The 19,132-nt window shown below is 40.2% G+C and overlaps 1 protein-coding gene across 6 annotated transcripts in view; it reads right to left on the reverse strand.

Moving 5' to 3' along the window:
* plce1 (phospholipase C, epsilon 1) overlaps positions 1-19,132 on the reverse strand; it is a 479,606-nt gene that overhangs the window by 412,493 nt on the left and 47,981 nt on the right. For all 6 annotated transcript variants that reach the window (XR_011882709.1, XM_072239321.1, XM_072239318.1 and 3 more), the window contains exon 2: positions 14,914-16,530. Coding sequence is in view for 5 of the 6 variants with exons in the window: in XM_072239321.1 (XP_072095422.1) it covers positions 14,914-16,152 (1,239 nt within the window). In the remaining variant the exon portion in view is untranslated. The remainder of the gene's footprint in view (positions 1-14,913; positions 16,531-19,132) is intronic.

Consider the following 19,132-nt stretch of genomic DNA (forward strand, 5'->3'; position numbering starts at 1 on the left):
CAAGGAACATCTAATTAAGCAAGGAATCAAAAATGCCCTTCAGTTCAGATCCCTTCCCCAGTTACTAGCAATGAGTATTTACATCTACACTGTGTAACATTTCTAATTGGCTATCTACAAGACTGCACAGAGATGGCAATAAAATGGAACTAGGGGATACAGCCTCAAGATTCGGGGGAGTAAATTTAGGATGGAGATGCAGAGGGACTGCTTTTCCCAAAGAATGTTGAATCTGTGGAATTCTCTGCCCAATGAAGCAGTGGAGGCTACCTCAGTAAATATAATTAAGACAAGTTTGGATAGATTTTTGCATGGTAAGGGTATTAAGAGTTATGGGGGAAAGGCAGGTAGGTGGGGTTGAGTCCATGGTCAGATCAGCCATGATCTTATTGAATGGCAGAGCAGGTTTGATGGGCCAAACGACCTATTCCTGCTCCTATTTCTTATGTTCTAGAAATTTGATCGCATAATCTTCACCCCTTCACTCTCTGATAAAACTATCAGCGGTAGCTGTCAGTAGTTACTCTGTGGGCAAGTTCACAGCAAGGCAACCTTGCTTCATGTTCACAGGCAACAGTTCACAATCCATAACACGACAGAAGATGATCAGAATGATGTTGACAACCAGCATTTTTGATTGACTTATGGGTAGGTTTAGAGTGGTCTCTGTTCAAATAGCTGCAAGGACCTCGTCCTGGTGGCACCCAATCCTGGACTGTCCTTTTGATCAGTGGCCCAGCTTATTTGTGGTCACTTCTCATTCAGCTGGTGTGACTCTCTTCCAATGCTGTACGTGATTTCTCCTGTTTCTCAGTCTGCCTTGCCATCGAGGTTGTAGAACTTGATGTCTGTGCCTTAATTCTGATCCCTTCCCACCTATCTTCTCCCAATATCTTTCTATTCTGATCTCTTCAAATAATCAACTGCCTCCGAGAATCAGCCTTTATTAGAAAGTATAGTTATACTTTGAACTTTATGCATCTGCGTTCCTGTTCTATTTCACCTGTGGTCAGATGTGCCACTGCAGGCTTGTGTTCGTCACTGAGATTCTCTGTAATTACATTGTCAATTGGTGCACTTGATTCCTTGTTCTGTCTGTGAGAGTGACAAGAAGGTGAGTCATACTGTTTAAACTGACTCTGGTATTTCTGCTAGGTTTGTACACAAACATAACTCTCCTTTGCCAGACGCACCACAGGTCATATCCACCTGGGCGCACACTCTGCCTTTTCAGACAGCTTCTTTTCCATGACTTGGTCTCCCAACAATGGGAGGGTTATCTTATCTCCCTCTGGCTCTCTCTGATCAGCACTGTTTTGCAGTTGTTTTGCTCTGTCCCTGAACACTTTAAGATGGTTACAGAGGCCTTTTATGTACTGGATCATTTTATCCCTATAATTTCCCGGTTCACTGCAACCTGTAATTACCCCATAAGTGAGCCATATTGCTTGCCCTGTCAGTAATTCATTGGGGCTCAGAACCAGTGTGCGATTTGGGGTTGGTCACAATCTCACCAGGATTCATAGCAATACATCAACCCATGTCTTTCCCATCTCTGTTAGAGCTTTAGCTAAGTTTAGGTTGTTCAGTTCATCCTTTTCTACCATTCCAGAGCTCTGAGGGTGGTGGGGTACATGGACTCATTGTCAAATCCTTAAGAACTTGTACATTTCTGTCATCAATTTCACTGTGAAATGTGCTTCCCGATCTGAGTCCACCTGGGCTGAGGTTCCCCACCTGGAGAGGATTTCCTGTGCCACTGCGCTGTCGGTACAAAACCTCATTACAAAAGCCTCAGCCTAGTGGGTGAACTAATCCATGATCACTAGACAGCTTTCCCCCCGGCTTTATGGCACGTGTCCCATGAAATCCATCTGAATGTTTTTCCAGGGCCCCCTCAACCATGGCTGGTTTGCCAACTGCATTTTTGTGCCTTTAGCAGAGTTACACTGGGCACAAATGATATAATAGCGATGCAATTTCTCAACATCTCTGCCCATCCTTGGCCATCACCAGGCCTGCTGGAGGGTCATGATCACATTGTGCCTTCCCTGATGCGTTATCCCGTGGTATAACTTCCGTAGTACCTGCCTAATACATGGTGGAGCTGTGGCGACTCCTGCCTCCCCATGGGTCCAGTTCCCATCTGGTCCCTCCTTTGCTCCCTCTCTCCTCTGTTTCTCCTCTTCCTCTGCCTTCACCTCATATAATTTTTTTTCTTTCTTTTTTTTTGTAATTTATTTTTTATTGAATTTCATCATCAAACAAACATTTCCATAAGATGTATTTCAGACATTGTACATATATATCATATAACCATATAGCCATATAACAATTACAGCAATCATATTTGTCACAAATCTCCACATAATATTTACCTGAGGTATACACTTACAGAAAGAAGAGGAAAGAAAGAACAATCGAAAGAAGAAAACCATGTACAGAGTAGGGAGTGATCTTTTTTTTTACAACATACTGTATTCATTGACTTGTGAGAATAAAATCAGGCCTATGAGGTGTTATATAGTTAAGCCATTTTTCCAGTATAAATAAAATTGTTCCAACTTATGATCAACAGATCTTGTTATCTTCTCCATTTTGTAAATGTCCATTGTAATTTCCATCCATACATTTAGAGTTGGGCTCTCCTGTGATAACCATTTCCTGGTAAGGGTCTGTTTACCAGCCACCAGCAGTATATTCATTAAATATTTATCTCTTTTCAACCATTCTTGAGGTATGTACCCAAAATATATAGTCTTACTTTTTGAGGGTATTTCACATTTAAAGATGTCTTGTAGAGCATTATGTATCCCACTCCAATAGTCTTTGATGACGGGGCATTCCCAGGAAATATGATAATGGTTTGCATTTTGATTTCCACAATTTCTCCAGCAAATAGGGGGGTTATTATCATAATGGGATTTCTGAGAGGGTGTAATAAAATATCTTATCAAGCTTTTCCACCCGTACTCCCTCCATTTCTGTGAACTGGTACACTTCCATTGATACCTCTATATTATTGTCCAGTCTTCCTCAGATATTATTATCCCTCCTTCCTTCTCCCACTTTGTTTTAATGTATGAAGTCAAATGTATTTTATGATTTGACAAACCCTTATACACACTTGAAATGATTTTACTACCGTTGTCTGAATTATATGCTTTTCTAAACAGCTCTATCAGACACATACCTGCCTTAGTTACATTTTTAACCATTCTATTAACATACTGTCTCATCTGTACCAGTAAAGGTCTTGTGTTTCTATTAAGTGTTTCTCTTTGAGCATTTCAAAACTGAACAGTGTTCCTTCTTTCATTATATTGCAAATAGCTGTTATTCCTTTAGCTGTCCAGTCCTTAAATCTAGCATCCAGTTTACTCGGTGTAAGATCCGAGTCTTATGCACACCATTTAAGAATTGCAATGTCTTTCTCTAGTTTATATTCTTTTATAATAGTTTTCCATACTTTAAGAGTCCATTTCACCCACGGGTTGTCAATATTATTTATGTAACTTTGTAGGTTATTATCAGCCAACATCCTCTTCATATAATTTTACTAAACTTGCTCCAGTAGAGACCCACCAAAGGATTTCAGCCCGAAACATCGACTGTACTTTTTTCCCATAGTTGCTGCCTGGCCTGCTGAGTTCCTCCAGCATTTTGTGTGTGTTGCTCGGATTTCCAGCATCTGCATATTTTCTCTTGTTTCCAGTAGTTTCTTCCTGGAATTCTTGCAATTTCAGTTTCGTCTTGTTCTTCTGCTGCCCTTTTTGCCCTGACACCTGCCCCCGTTCATTCCCTTTCTGCTGCTTACTCTCCCCTTTCTGGTGAGCCATTCCTTTAATCACTGCAACCTCTGCTGGCAGTCTCTCTGCTTCCAGCAGTTCTTGTGTTAAGAGCCTGAGCTGAACACCTGCCTGCTGCCCCTGTTGAGGTTACTCACCGAAACCTCAGCAGAATTGAAATTCTGCCCGTTCTCACCGGAGAATCCGTATATGGTGATTCTTTTCAATAATGTTGAGACTTCAGTATATGAATCTACCTCAGAATGACAGTACTTATCAACAAAATCCAGATTTTTCCCCCCTCGTAAACTGATAACCTAATTTGTAGGGATCACGGCACAGAACTGCATGATCATGATGGACTGGTCACAGGACTACATGCTTCATGAGAGCAGCTGAGATTCAAAAAGACTGGATGTAGACATCAAAAAAGGCAAGAGGAGAAAGAACAGATCACATGTATCGAGTACATATATGCCTTTAATCTCCACATGTGATGAATATCTGATGCCTTGTTGTGTCAGTTGCTAATTGAGTGTTTACATTCAGTAGAGAACATTCATTGACAGGTTCTAGCCTAGTGAGAAGTCTTACTGACAGCACAAATAGAACCTATAATGCTACATAGGGAACAAAGATGGAAGGCAATCAAATACAAGGTTACAGAAGATTGGATTCGCAATGTAGAATAGTGATGATGTCAGACAGTGGGTCTAATGGACATATTGGTGACCCGTAAAAGTACGGTACGGGTCTTAACAAATAAAGAGCCCATGGTATTACAGGAAGGGTACTGGCATGGATAGAGCCTTGACTGATTGGCAAAGAATGGGAATAAAAGGAGCCTTTTCTAATTGGCTGCCTGTAACTACTGGTGTTGCACAGGGATCTGTGTTGGGACTGCTTCTTTTTACATTAAATGTAAATGACTTGGATGACAGAATTGATAGCTTTGTGGTAACGTTTGAGGATTATACAAAGATAGGTGGAGGGCAGTTATTTCTGAGGAAGTAGAGAGGCTACAGAAGGGCTTAGACAGATTAGGAGAACGGGCAAAGAAGTGGCAGGTGGAATACAATGTCAGGAAGTGTATGGTCAAGCACTTTGGTAGAAAAATAAAAGCGTAGACTATTTTCTAAATGGAGAGAAAATTCAGAAACCTAAGGTGCAAGGGGACTTGGGAATCCTCGTGCAGGATTCCCTAAAGGTTAATTTTCAGATTGAGTTGTTGGTGAGGAAGGCAAGTGCCATGTTAGCATTCATTTTGAAAGGACTAAAATATAAAAACAAGGATGCAATGTTGAGTCTTTATCAGGCAGTGCTGAGGCTTCAGCTGGTGTATTGTGAGCAGTTTTGGGCCTCTTATCTAAGAAGGGATGTGCTGATGTTGGAGAGGGTTCAAAGGAAGTTCACGAAAATGACTCCAGGATTGAAAGGCTTATAAGATAAGGAATTAAGAAGAATGAGGGGGATCTCATTGAAAGCGGTGCTGGCCCGAAGGGCTGAATGGCCTACTCCTACACCTATTGTCTATTGTCTAAACCTATTGAAAGTCGAAAGGCCTCAGTAGAATAGTTGTTAAGAGGATGCCTCCTATGGTGGGGGAGTCTAGGACCAGAGGACACAGCCTCAGAATAGAGAGACATCTATTTAGAACGGAGATGTGGAGGAATTTCTTTAGCCAGAGAGTGGTGAATCTGTAGGATGATTGCCACAGGCAGCTGTGGAGACCAAGTCAATGGTTATATTTAAGGCAGAGGCTGATAGATTCTTGATTAGTCAGGGCATGAAGAGATACGGGAGAAGGCAGGAGACTGTATTTAAGGCAGAGGTTGATAGATTCTTGATTAGTCAGGGCATGAAGAGATATGGGAGAAGGCAGGAGATTGGTGCTGAGAGAGAGATAGGTCAGCCATGATGAAATGGTGGAGCAGCCTCAATGGGCCCAATGGCCTAATTCTGCTCCTACATCTTATGGCCCCATGGTCTTAACATTTACCCTGTACATGGAATAAATTGTTCCCAAGAACAAATTACATCCTTGAGGTCTCAGAAAAGAACGCAGAACAGAGCATGTTCACCACTCATTAAACATAGAACAGTACAGCACAGGAACAGGCCCTTTGACCCATCATTGGCCCACAAAATTATGTCTAATTAAGCTAATTCTTTCTCCCTGCACATGCTCTATATCTTACACATACTCATGTGCCTTTCTAAGAGCCTCTTTAACACCTTGATCATATTTACTCGAACACGACCCCCTGCAGCCATTCCAGACCCCCATCATTTCCGTAAAAGTACACTTGTCCCACGCATCACCTCTGAACTATTCCCCCTCCAACCTTCAATACATACCTTCTAGTGTGAGACATTTCTACCCTGTGGGAAAGACATCAGCTCTCTGTTTATGGCTCTCAATTTTGCAAATTTATATTAGTTCTCCCCTCAGCCTCTGCCGCTGCAGAAAAATAGCCTGATCACTCCATTACTGGCTTGTGACACTATGAGCAGTTGTTCTGCAAGAGACCACTGCGACACTGAGGGATTGGTTTGCATTGTACTCCAAAGATGAGTTTGTCAAATGTACATGTAGGTACAGGTGAAATGAGATAGATAGATCTGAAGGTGGGAAGTAATATCCCAGAGATTAATTGGGCTACTCAGTGCGGCTTCTTATGTTCGTACACATTTCAATTGTCATACCAGACGGTGGTGCAGCCAATCAGCAGTACAGCTGTATAAGTTGGAAGGTTCAGCTTGTCACTGAAAACTCTAACAAAGTAAAGATACTGACGAGCCTTCCTCATGATTGCATCCAATAGGCAGGGTGCAAGAATAGGTCATCTGATATGTCAATACCCAGGAATTTAAAGCTACTGTCTCTCTCCTCTGCCAATCTCCCGATGTAGACTCCTTCCAATCTCCTAATGTTTACCCAAGTTCCCATCTCCCATTCTTCACCCCTCTTCCTTTCTCTGAAGTCAACAATCAGCTCTTTAGCTTTACTGACATTAAGTAAGAGGTTTTTGCTGAGGCACCACTCAACCAGCTGATTAGTCCTGCACTGGTAAGTCCAACACTTTGGCAAATACGTGTATGGCATTGCAACTGTGCTTAGCTGTAAGCACTGCAAATTCTGGGTGAACTGCTGTGCATTACCTATAGTCATAGTCATACTTTATTGATCCCGGGGGAAATTGGTTTTCATTACAGTTGCACCATAAATAATAAATAGTAATAAAACCATAAATAGTTAAATAGCAATATGTAAATTATGTCAGTAAATTATGAAATAAGTCCAGGACCAGCCTATTGGCTCAGGGTGTCTGACCCTCCAAGGGAGGAGTTGTAAAGTTTGATGGTCACAGGCAGGAATGACTTCCTATGACGCTCTGTGTTGCATCTCGGTGGAATGAGTCTCTGGCTGAATGTACTCCTGTGCCCACCCAGTACATTATGTAGTGGATGGGAGACATTGTCCAAGATGGCATGCAACTTAGACAGCATCCTCTTTTCTGGTACGAAGGTACCTGGTACGAAGCTACAGACAAGAACTCCAAATGATAAGGATAGTGATTGGGAAGGACTAACTAGATCATTGGTGAAGTTCTGTAACACTGGCACAATACCAATAAGTGTACATAAGCTTTTGATACTGTCCAATAATCTTTTTACCAACTCATCCAATCGTATCATTGAAAAGAATACGCAGAAGCTGAACCCATTCAACAATAACCAAAACTAATTCCCCATGTTTGGCAATTCAAATGGTGGCATTTTTTTTCTTCTTCTTCTATATTATGTATTGTATTGAGCTGCCGCTGCTAAGTTAACAAATTTCCCGACACATGCCGATGATAATAAACCTGATTCTGATTCTGATTCTGAATTTATAGAACTTAGAACATACAACAGCACAACACAGAAACACGCTCTGTGGCCCATGATGTCTGTGCTGAACATGCTGCCAAATTAAAATCAATCTCTTCTGCCTGCACATGATCCATATCCCTCCATTCCTTGTATATTCATGAGGCCACCAAAAAGCCTCTTAAATGCCATTATCATAGCGGTTTTGATCATTCTCTCTGGCAATCTGTTCCAGGTACCAACAACACTGTGCTAATAAACCTGCCCCATACCTTTCCCCACTCATTTTAAATGCTTACCCTTTAGTACTTGATGTTTCCACTGGGAAAAAAACCCTATCTGTTTTTATTTTTGAGATACAGTGCAGGATAGGCCCTTCCAGCCCTTCAAGACACGCCACGCAGAAACTCTCGATTTAAACCTAGCCTGATCATGTGACAATTTACAATGACCAATTAACCTACCAACTTGTACACCTTTGGACTGTGGGATGAAACCGGATTACCCGGGAAAAACCCCACAGATCCCACAGGGAGGCCATACGGACTCCTTATAGATAATGTCAGAATTGAACTCCGAACCCTGACATCCCAAGCTGCAACAGCATTGCGTTAACCACCACACTATCATGGCGCCCAAAGCCTCACCAAAATTTATAATCAGGTCTCCCCTCAGTCTTTCCTGCTCCAGGGAAATGACTTGATTGCTCCATTACTGGCTTGTGACATGTACGAGCAGTTGGAGAAACGGGTCTCTGATTCAGGTCGTGGTTTCGATTCGTACAGTTTATCATATTAGGATTTTATTAAGACCGTCAACAAAGTCTCACCTGGTAGACTGGTCTGGAAGGCAAGGTCCCACAGAATGCAGGGGGATCTAATTAAGTGGATTCAAAATTGGCTCGGAGGTAGTTTCTAGAAATGGATGTCGGTGACTAACCGTGCGTTGCAGTGGTTGGTGTTGGGACCCTTGTGATTTGTCAATAAATGATTTAGATGGTGAATCCACAAGGTTGGATCAGTAAGTGATCAATGTGGGGCTCGGGGCTCGGTAGTGTAGCAGTTAGCTCCGACTGTATGTTAAGAGTTAAATTGCTCTGTGTAAGATGGTTGTATGCACTGTCCCTGACTGTGTGGGCTTCCTTCCATCGTCACAGACATACGATTAAGGTTAGTGAGTTGCATGCATGCTATGTTGGCACTGGAAGCATGGCCCAGCTCAATCCTCACTGATCTGATTTGACCCAAAACAACATTTAAATTTACGTGTGACAAATAAAACTAAACTTGCTTTTTAAGTTTGCACAAAATTAGGTATTGTTGATGGTAAAGAATATTATCATAGATTACATGGGGATTTTGATCAGTTAGGGAAGTAGGTTAAGGAGTGGCATATGGACCTTATTATAGATAAGTGCAAAGGAAGGCCAAACTAGTGTAGGACTTACACTATGATAGGGCATTAGGGAGTGTAATAGAACAGAGGGACTTAGGAGTACAAGTTCAGGGTTAACTGAAAGTGGCATCACAGGTAGGCAGGATGGTGTAAAAGGCATTTAGTATGTTGGCCTTCATCAGACAGGGCACTGAGCATTGGAGTCGGACATTATGTTGCAGACATACAAGTCGTAGGTGAGACCACACTTGGAGTACTGAAAGATGTGGTTCAATTGGAAAGAAAAAAATTCTGAGGATGCTGCTTGGACTAAAAGGACCTGAGCTACGGGGAGAGGTTGATCAGACTAAGTCTTTATTCCTGGATCACAGGAGAATGAGAGAATCATGTAGAAATGTTTAAAATTATGAGAGGCTTAGATACAGTGCATGGTAATAGTCCTTTCCCCAGGGTAGGAGAGGCCAAAACCCTTATAGATTTAGAGTGAGAGGGGAAGATTTAAAAGGGACCCGTGGGGCAATTTTTTTCATGCAGTAGATGGAACAAGATTCCACAAGTGGTTGAGGCAGGTACAATAATATAATTTATGATCTATTTGCAGAGGTACATGGAGGTGTGGAACTTATATGGAACAAACGCAAGAAATTGGGACAAACTGGATGTGCATGATGGTTGACATGGAATTATTGGACCAAAGGGCTTGGAGGAGGAACGTCGACTCAGACCATGAGAGGCCTGTGTCGAGCATTTTCATGCCTTACAAGGCGCAGACTGGAAGTCTGCGTGGGGCGCCACTCCTCGCGCAATGTGTGATTAAGTGCCTTGCTCAAGGGCACAAACACGCTGCCACAGCAGAAGCTCAAACTAGTGACCTGGAGATAACTAGACAAACGCCTTAACAACTTGGCCACGTGCCCAACACAAAGGGCTTGAATTGCTCTGTATTCTTCCAGTTCAATAAAATCCATGCTATTGTAACATCTCCTCATCACCCAGAGTCTAACAGCGAGATCTTTTTGAAATCTTCTTCTGTACATTGGCTGTATGTCTGTCTTTATTTATGTATGGCTTTTCATAAATTCTACTGTATTTCTTTATTTTCCTATTAATGCCTGCAAGGAAATGGATCATAAGGCAGTATATGGTAACACACATACTTTAATAATGAATTTCCTTTGACTTTGAATTACCCATCTGCATCGTGATAGGAGACAGTAAAGTGGAATTTACTAGGAAAGGGTTCAGAGTGGACCACGTATCATGGCTGGTATTCTGCTAAGTATATGGATCCATCCTTACTCCATTATAGGATATTCCCGAGCTTTGCCAATGATTTCAGCAAAGTTTGGCAGAGCCCAATAGAAAGGAACAAGCAGAGAGAAAGAAGAGGAGCCAGATTGGGTGTCAGAAGTTACACGCCCAAGAGATCTGGTCCATATAGGAGACACAGAATGTTCTTACTCACAGACAGGGGAATGATCATAGAAATAGATGAGCTCAGGAAGAACATGCCAACAAAATGGTGACCAAGGACCTGTACAGCATCAGCCAGAGATAGGCATTATGATGTAACAAATGCTGAATGAGACACCAGTCTGGACATACAGGAGATACAAACTCAAAATGACATGCAGCCTGCAGAAAGAGGTCAATTAAGGGTGTTCAGAGCCAATACTTCAGGGAGCAACAAAAACACTTTGCAGTTAAGGAGATCTCAGAGTTTGGGAGCATTTGTGCCCAGGCTAAATTTGACTGAGTTTATATATAAATATGTTATATGAAGAAATATATGTTTATAGCTAATTGATGGTATAAGATGAAGATTGGTAATTAAAATGGCGTTGATACATTTTAAAAAAGTAATGTGGGTATACAATGGATTTTAATTAATCGGGCTACATCAGGACCAGTACATTTTGGCCCAATCAAGCAGCTGCCCAACTAGCTGAAATTTCATGGAAATAGTGAAAACGGTATAAAAAAGGCCAACTACCATTTGAGTAACAAGTTATGTATTTAAATGAATTACAGAACAATTAGCATATTACCAATACTGCCGCAGTATTATAAAACAGTGTAAACAACAGGAATCACCTACGCTCTGTCCACCAGAGAAAGCAGGATCTCCTAGTGGCCACACATTTTAATTTCACATCCCATTCCCATTCTGACATGTCTATCCACGGCCTCCTCTACTGTAAAGATGAAGCCACACTCAGGTTGGAGGAACAACACCTTATATTCCATCTGGATAGCCTCCAACCTGATGGCATGAACATCGACTTCTCTAATTTCTGCTAATGCCCCACCTCCCCCTCGTACCCCATCTGTTACTTATTTTTATACACACATTCTTTCTCTCACTCTCCTTTTTCTCCCTCTGTCCCTCTGAATATACCCCTTGCCCATCCTCTGGGTCCCCTCCTCTGCCCTCCTTGTCTTTCTTCCCGGATCTCCTGTCCCATGATCCTCTCGTATCCCTTTTGCTTATCACCTGTCCAGCTCTTGGCTCCATCCCTTCCCCTCCTGTCTTCTCTTATCATTTTGGATCTCTCCCTCCCCCTGCAACTTTCAAATCCCTTACTCACTCTTCCTTCAGTTAGTCCTGATGAAGGGTCTCAGCCTGAAACGTCAACTGCACCTCTTCCTAGAGATGCTGCCTGGCCTGCTGCGTTCACCAGCAACTTTTATGTGTGTTGCTTATAAAACAGTGTATTGGTTCCTAATCATCACTGATGGAGAAATTCATCCAGTGTATACTGCCGTACTCTTTTGGTTAACTGTAAATGAACAAAATCTCAGTAGAGACAATGCTATTGACGATCGTATCTTCCATTGATATTTCTCCCCAATGACCAGTCACAAAAATCACTGCTTTTTGAACACAAACACGCACAACTGATGTTAATTAAAATCTGATTGCTCTAAGCACAGTGTAGAGTCTACTGGCCATGCAAATACGTGCGATTGACACTAGTTATAAACTGATCAAAAACAGTCTCCTGTCCCAACTAAGCAGCATAATGTCCCAAATAAAGGAAGGGAACCCTGGCCATTTTCTCAATCAGTTTTTGTTCTTTAAAAGTTGTCTCAAATAAGTGGCTGCCCAATTAACGGATTGCTGAATGAACCAGAATCCCCTGTATAATGTATTGAACGCACATGTGCTTTTAAGGACTTGAAAACCATGTGTATGATTTTAACACAGTGTTGCATTGATACTTGATTTGCTCTCTCCTTGTTACCTTATTTGAAAATAGCAATATAGCACTGGCAGCCTCACAGACATATGGTTTGTATTGGTATTTACCTTTCATTAAAGCAACTTTCACACAGCTGTCATCTCTATCCACATTCAATTATTTCTTAAATTTCTGAAATATTCACATGGCAATATATGTTTATGCTATTAGCCATTACATAATACATTGCTTGCCTTAACTAAAACAAGATGTTCAGAATGGAGCACAGAAGCACTAAACTTAAGCTAGTTCAGAGAAAAAATGAACTGATGCGCTCAGTGCAGAGGGAAGAGTTCGAGGCTATTGCATGTTTGGATCTCAGGGGTACACCCCATGGAGCCACTGGAAATTACTTGTTAAGAACATTTGTTCCTTCAGGCAAAAATAATTCCTCTTTTACAGATTCCCTGCAGTGATCTAGAAATAACACCAAAAAATGTTGCTTTATTTGCAACTGAGCTTCAACTTTTTTTGTTCAGATTGTACTACAGTACTAGTGCATCAAACATTTAACTTTTACGCCTACTAATAACATCCATGTGCTCCAAATGCAATGGAGCATGATATTACACATGAAATATTTGCTTCCAATGGCAAGCAAGCTTACAGTCATGTATTATGTTATGACTGAGGTCAGAGACTATCCAAGTAGCATTACTAAGCTTCATATTGTGTCCACATGGATCAATATGAATGCCTGCACCTTTGTGTTAGCAGGCCTATGATTCAAGTGCCAGATAAGCACACAAATTATTATCCAGATTAGTCATCTGATGATTTCCTTCAGGGAGGACTTGGTTCTCAACTAGAGGAGAAGGCTTTGAAAAGGCCACTATTCCTCACCTTGTAATTTTGCTCTAAATTTATGTAATTTCTTTAATTTGGTATAATGTGAGAAAGCAAACAAATGCAAATGAATAAAGACCATTTCCATTGAAGGGGAAAATATGATAATGAAAGTCTCTGTGACTTGTGATTCCTGGTTAAATGTTGTTAAATTATTACCTTCATCTTCCAGTTCAACACTGGTAATTAATTCAGCTGTGTTGATAACTCAATTACACAGGCAGGAATCACAAATCAATCTCATTTTACAGTCTTCCTATAGTTCATTAAATTCAAATAAAGGAATAAATCATCAGGAAGTCCACAAAACATGTTTTTATTACATCAAAAACTGATTGAACATTCCAGAAAATCATTGCACATAATAAACAATTGCGGCTGGTTTGGCATTCCTTCAAAGTCAGTCCTATGGCTTTCACATGCACCCTACACCAGTTCTGCTTTGCCTCAGTATTTACACAGGTGTTTTATGGTAAGTGTTGTGACTATGACTAAGTTGCTGGAGAAACTGGAGAGGTTGTGGATATGAAAGTCTTTATTCATCATGACAAACGGACATTCTCGTGGAGCCCCTTTCATAAGCTCAAAAGTACATCACAATTTATACCCTTAAAATCAAAGGTGAGTCAGTACAATTTCAATAGTTACAATGACATTGTCAATCCAAGGTATTGAAGTAAACAGTGCTTCCTTTGAATTTCATATCTACAACGGGAGACACCTCTGAATGAAAAAGGATCTAGCAGCGCTTTCCCAGCATATATGATGAATAAACTCTTCTCGGGCTTCCTACCAGGTACAGATATCAATTATGATCAACATTTCAATGACAGACTCTGCCATCTTCATCAGTTATATGCATCATCATCCCTGATAAAGATGTAGAGTTCGTCATCAAAATGTTGGTTATAATCGATATCTGTACCTGGTTGGAAGCCGTGAAGAGTTTGTTTAACACCTCTGAATGTTCAAATACCTTTACAGGGAGAAACTAGTTAACATAGATATTCTAAAATCTCCTGACCACAGGGAGACAGATGCCCAACTATTGACAGATCAGTTACTTCATGTGCTAAGTGAAAGTATCAGTCTAGTTTGCAAGATGCCTTGAACTTGTTTACAATGGTGCAAATTGCTTAAACCCATAATTGCCTGGATTAATGCAGGCCACTTAACATAACCCCATTGTTTTACCATTTGGGTGATGCATATGCAAATGTCACAGGGTTACCATTTTGGAAACCATATCTCTTAGTTTGCAGGCCAGCCTGTGCTCCACAACAGTAATGTTTATTTACAAATGTATGCTTTTAACTTCAATTTACTGCTTGCAATTTACATTAAGTATGGAAGACTGGTTCTTCCTTAAAGTAATATCTGCTGTATTCACAAAACTCCAGAATACTCCCTAACGGTATGTGTACCTATAACGAAAATAAAAATTAACTCTTCTGTAGTTAGCACTTGTTCATTAAGTACAATTCAAACCCACAACAACATTTCTATTTCATATAGTCTGCCTGCTGCATGCAGATTCCAGCACTGGAATTTCTGAAGACCAGGCCAACATTAATATCTCAGTTCCAACTACATAGACAAGAAGGAACATCTCGCAACAGCTAGCATGTCTTGGTTATTATCAAAAGTTAACATCTCAAAACTTTGCAGCAATTTACTAACGTCATTCCTCAAATCAGCAACTGAAACCATAGCTTCTCATTGCTAACAAAATATAATAAATTAATGCAGCATCTTGTGTGATATCTTACCTTGAACCTGCAGGGTCTGCTCCAGTTATCTGCCATCAGTATTGCTTGGCACATCATGAGTTTCTCACTGGGAACTCTAGGAACTTTGACATCATGCATAATGTTCCTGTTTTGGCTGACAGCCTTCCTGGCCTTTGCACCTATGTGCCCTGATGGCAATCTCCTTGTCCGTGCTTTAGATCCTGTATATACAGATTTCTTCACTTCTCGGTTATTCTTATTGTATCTTCTAAACAGCAAAGTGGACCGCTCCTTTTTGTTTCGGTTAAATGCACCTTCCATTCCTTCGTCACAGGCATCATCTGAATCTTCTAAATAGCTTTCAGAAGGTTTCAGAGGACTTCGGTTGATCAAATGGCCTGCAACAAACTTCTCAGTCAAAGGTTTCAGCTTCAGCTTCCTTAGCTCTGTGCTTAATCCTCCCTGTGTGGTTTTCAAGCTTGGACAACTATAATTACTGTGGTGGTCGCCTTCTCCATTGTAGTCCTTTGGAAACTGCAACGACGTATTAGATGTACAAGTAGAGGTTGAAGATTGATAGTTTTCATCAACACGGAAAATTGAAGTCTCCTGTGAACGTTGTCCGTGATAAAATATATGGTTCTGTTTATTCCCACAGCTGGCATGGAGCTTTACCTTCAAGCCACTATTTGTACAATTGTCTTCCATTACTGTTCGGTTGCACAATGATGGCACATTTATGGAAGACTTTTCTAGTGAGCTGCTATCTTCTTTTTTGATCCCTTCACGCAAGAATGAGGGTCGAATCTCGGGGTTCCAGTGTATACCTTTATCAGTTTGCAATTTTGTAGGCTTAAGTTTCTCTAAAACCAAGCTGGAATCACATTTTTTCTGTCTAGATGAGCACCTGTTTCCATTGTGACACCTTACATGTGAGCTTGTAGTTCCCATTGCACTACCCTTAAATTCCATTCCACTGGCTGCATTATATTTTGCTGTCAGTTGTGCCACGGACATCACTGGCAGTGCACTGTGCGCTATTCCCTGCAAGTCTTTAGGAATGTCAGGAGGACTCTGAAGGATTGACATAGGATCTGCAGCCACCATCCCCTCATTGACATCACAGCCTGAATTTCTCAACCTATTTTCATCTCCAGCTGACTGGGACGGTATCATCTTTCCTGATCCCATGCCTACAAACACAGAAGCAGCTAGTTCTTCAGAGGTCATCTTGAACGAACGACTCTCAGTATCCTGGTTTTTTTCTTTGACTGTCATAGCATGGCCTTTGCGGTGGCGGTTCTCAAGATGTCCCTGCTGAAGATCGAAAGGCCGAATTCCAAGTGAACCCCTTTGGTGGGATTCTAAAAGCCAGAGGAAATTTACGAGTTGATAAAACCCATGATCATTCAAACTATGTGCAGCTGGATTCTCTGGTATTGTATGACATTACAGAGGAAATTACTCAGTATATTAGAGATAATTTACTGTGAGAAATCAGCCATCTTGCAGCTCTAAATATTCACTTTGCTTCCTTCAAGATGGATCTTACCAACCATGATTCCACAGTGAAAACCATAGTGAAAAAAATGAATCTGTTCCTTGGTAGTTAAATGATTTTTCCATATGCAGTCTTCAAATTCAGATTAATTTTCACTGTAAAAACAAGAAAAAAAATTGAATAAGAAAGATAGACATTATGTGTAAAGTACATACCTTCAAAGCAGAATGCCAATGAATATAGTACAACACAAGGTAGAATTTGTTGAGTACAGTCAGCAATCATGGTGCAAAATAATGTGCTAGTTTTCTCAAAGGTAATATTTTTGTTCCAGAATCTGTTCAAAATTATTCTTGCAGGAACCAGAATACAGACATCATTTAGACTGTATTTTTTAAGCTTTTGTTTCAGGAAATATTCCTTCATTTTTAAGATGGAAATGTGGTGTTAACCTGTTAATAAGATTGGAAATAAGTCTAGTAAACAAAACAGGCAAATTTGATCCATATCCTCCACCAACTACATAGCTTTCAACAACTGAAAATAATTTGAAAAATACTGAAAATAATTTGAAATATACAAAACTAGGGATTTTGATACATAATATCCATTTTAAGTAATTTGTATTAATATTTTAAAATCTTTAACAAAGTCTTTATTGTTATCCTGGTGCATGGGAGAAACTGCTTAAGTTATAAAGCCATTCTCAATGGCTGCACGTGGCACTAATTAACAGTCACTCGTTATATGGATTTATCTCATCTGGTAATGTGACTAGTTTTGTGGGTGGAGTATGTCCCATTTACAGCTTGATGCCTTTAATATGAGCAAAAAAATAGCACGTTCAAAGAAAATGATTTTCACTGAATCGACCCTGAATTAAATTTTTTTTAATTTATTGAATTTTTTTTAACTACTTGGGTGAATTGCTCTAAAAATTAGTAAAAAGGTCTTTGAGATTTCTGAATAATCAGAATCCAGATCACCAAAGCTTTATTAAGTGCACTTTCGTGGAACCACATTAAATAGCAGAAAGTGAACATTCCTTGAATAAATTGCAGAGACACAAAGAAAGAACAGGGCAGCAAGACTAACTGAACTACTCTTTAAAGCAGTCATGCAGTTAATGACCTAAATAACTTCGTTTTGTACTGCACAACTCTTGATTCAATGTTCACACTCCCAGGATTTTTCAAAAGCAAATCAAAGAAATTGCATTGGTTTTGAAAAAAGACTTTATTTTTATTTGAAATTGCTGGCCTGTAATCAAAGTTACATGAGCTTACATTCCAGGAACTTCCCAAACAGTCAGCTTTGTCAATATTGGTTCTTTGAGAGTGCATCTATCCCACATTTCACCTTTTTCCTTGGTACCTTGTAAATTTCTTCTCCCCAGTAGAGTAAACCTTTGACAATTCTCTATCTAATTGTCAGAAAACCCCAGTAGGTCATCATCTGGGATTTCTGAACAAGTGGATAGCAAATAGTTGTAAAGTTACTGTATCCAAACCTAATTTCCTTTTAAACATCAGGGCTCCGATTCCCCTGTATCCTTGAAACTTAGCTAGCTCTATTTTTTGTGCTCCTTTACAACTCACCTGGGCCCCATTTCCACAATCCCTTGAAACTCACCAGGTTTGCTGGAATATTTGTTATGTACAGTGTAATGTTTTAAATATGTGAATTTAAAACAAGTGTATTGGGGTATTAATTGTAATAACATTCATTAGCCCCCAAAACCTGCCAGTTTGGCAGCAAAGTCCTGAGCATGCCATATTAATGGAATTTTGCAGTACATGTCCAACTTCCTTTTAAAAATATCCTGTGGAATCACTTGCCCTCCAGATAAAGTATTCCAACAGACTGAAAGAGGAGAAAATAAGCTCTTTTCTTCTCTCCTCTGGAACAGTGGCTGATAATTTTGAATCTTAAGCTTCTGACAAGTGTGAATAATTATTTTTGATCCAAAGCATCTCATCATCTTTAAAATCTCTACTGAGACACCTTTTCAACCTGCTCTGTTCCAAGTTCTGTCTTCACCAATGTTCTCTCATAAATAAAGCATGACCACCTGACAATGATCTTGATAAGGATACACAGTGGCCTTTTTCCCATACTTTTGCTTGCTTTGCACTTTTTGTTTAGAATAAAAACTACAAACTGCCAAAGAGCATTCGAAAGGCCACACTAGCTTTTTACTGGCTCAAGCACCAATTTTACAGCAGCATTTTTTAAATGCATTTTTAGGCTATTTGAATGGGTAACAAGAACATCCAAAGGGCGACCAAACTGAAAACATTAGAATAAACTTGTCTAAAAATGCAGCCTCTTAATTTTTTCACATAATATTTAAAACACAGAAAAGGGGCCGTAATTCCCATTATGTCTGTGCCTTACGCCCTCATACTCCACAACACCTTCCCTACCTCTTCACTCCGCGACTTACCCATTGCTCATTCATTTCTTACTACTCATAGTTAAAATGAAAGCTGCCTAATCTTGGCCCATTTTCAGCATTTGGTCTCTGAAGGTCATAGCGCTTCAAGATTACATCCAAGTATTTTCTTAATGTAATGACAGCTTCTGCCTCTCCCACTATTTCAGTCAGCGAATTCCAAATTGCTACCATCCTCTGGGTGAAAAATATTATCCTCTACCCCCTTTAATCCAACAATCACTTCATATCTATTGTACTCCTTTGCTAAGCATTACTTATTCAGAGCTACACAGTTAAAAACCTAATGTCCCCTCACTTTA

Source organism: Mobula birostris, chromosome 21 (assembly GCF_030028105.1).
Source record: "Mobula birostris isolate sMobBir1 chromosome 21, sMobBir1.hap1, whole genome shotgun sequence".
Taxonomy (NCBI): Eukaryota; Metazoa; Chordata; class Chondrichthyes; order Myliobatiformes; family Myliobatidae; genus Mobula; species Mobula birostris.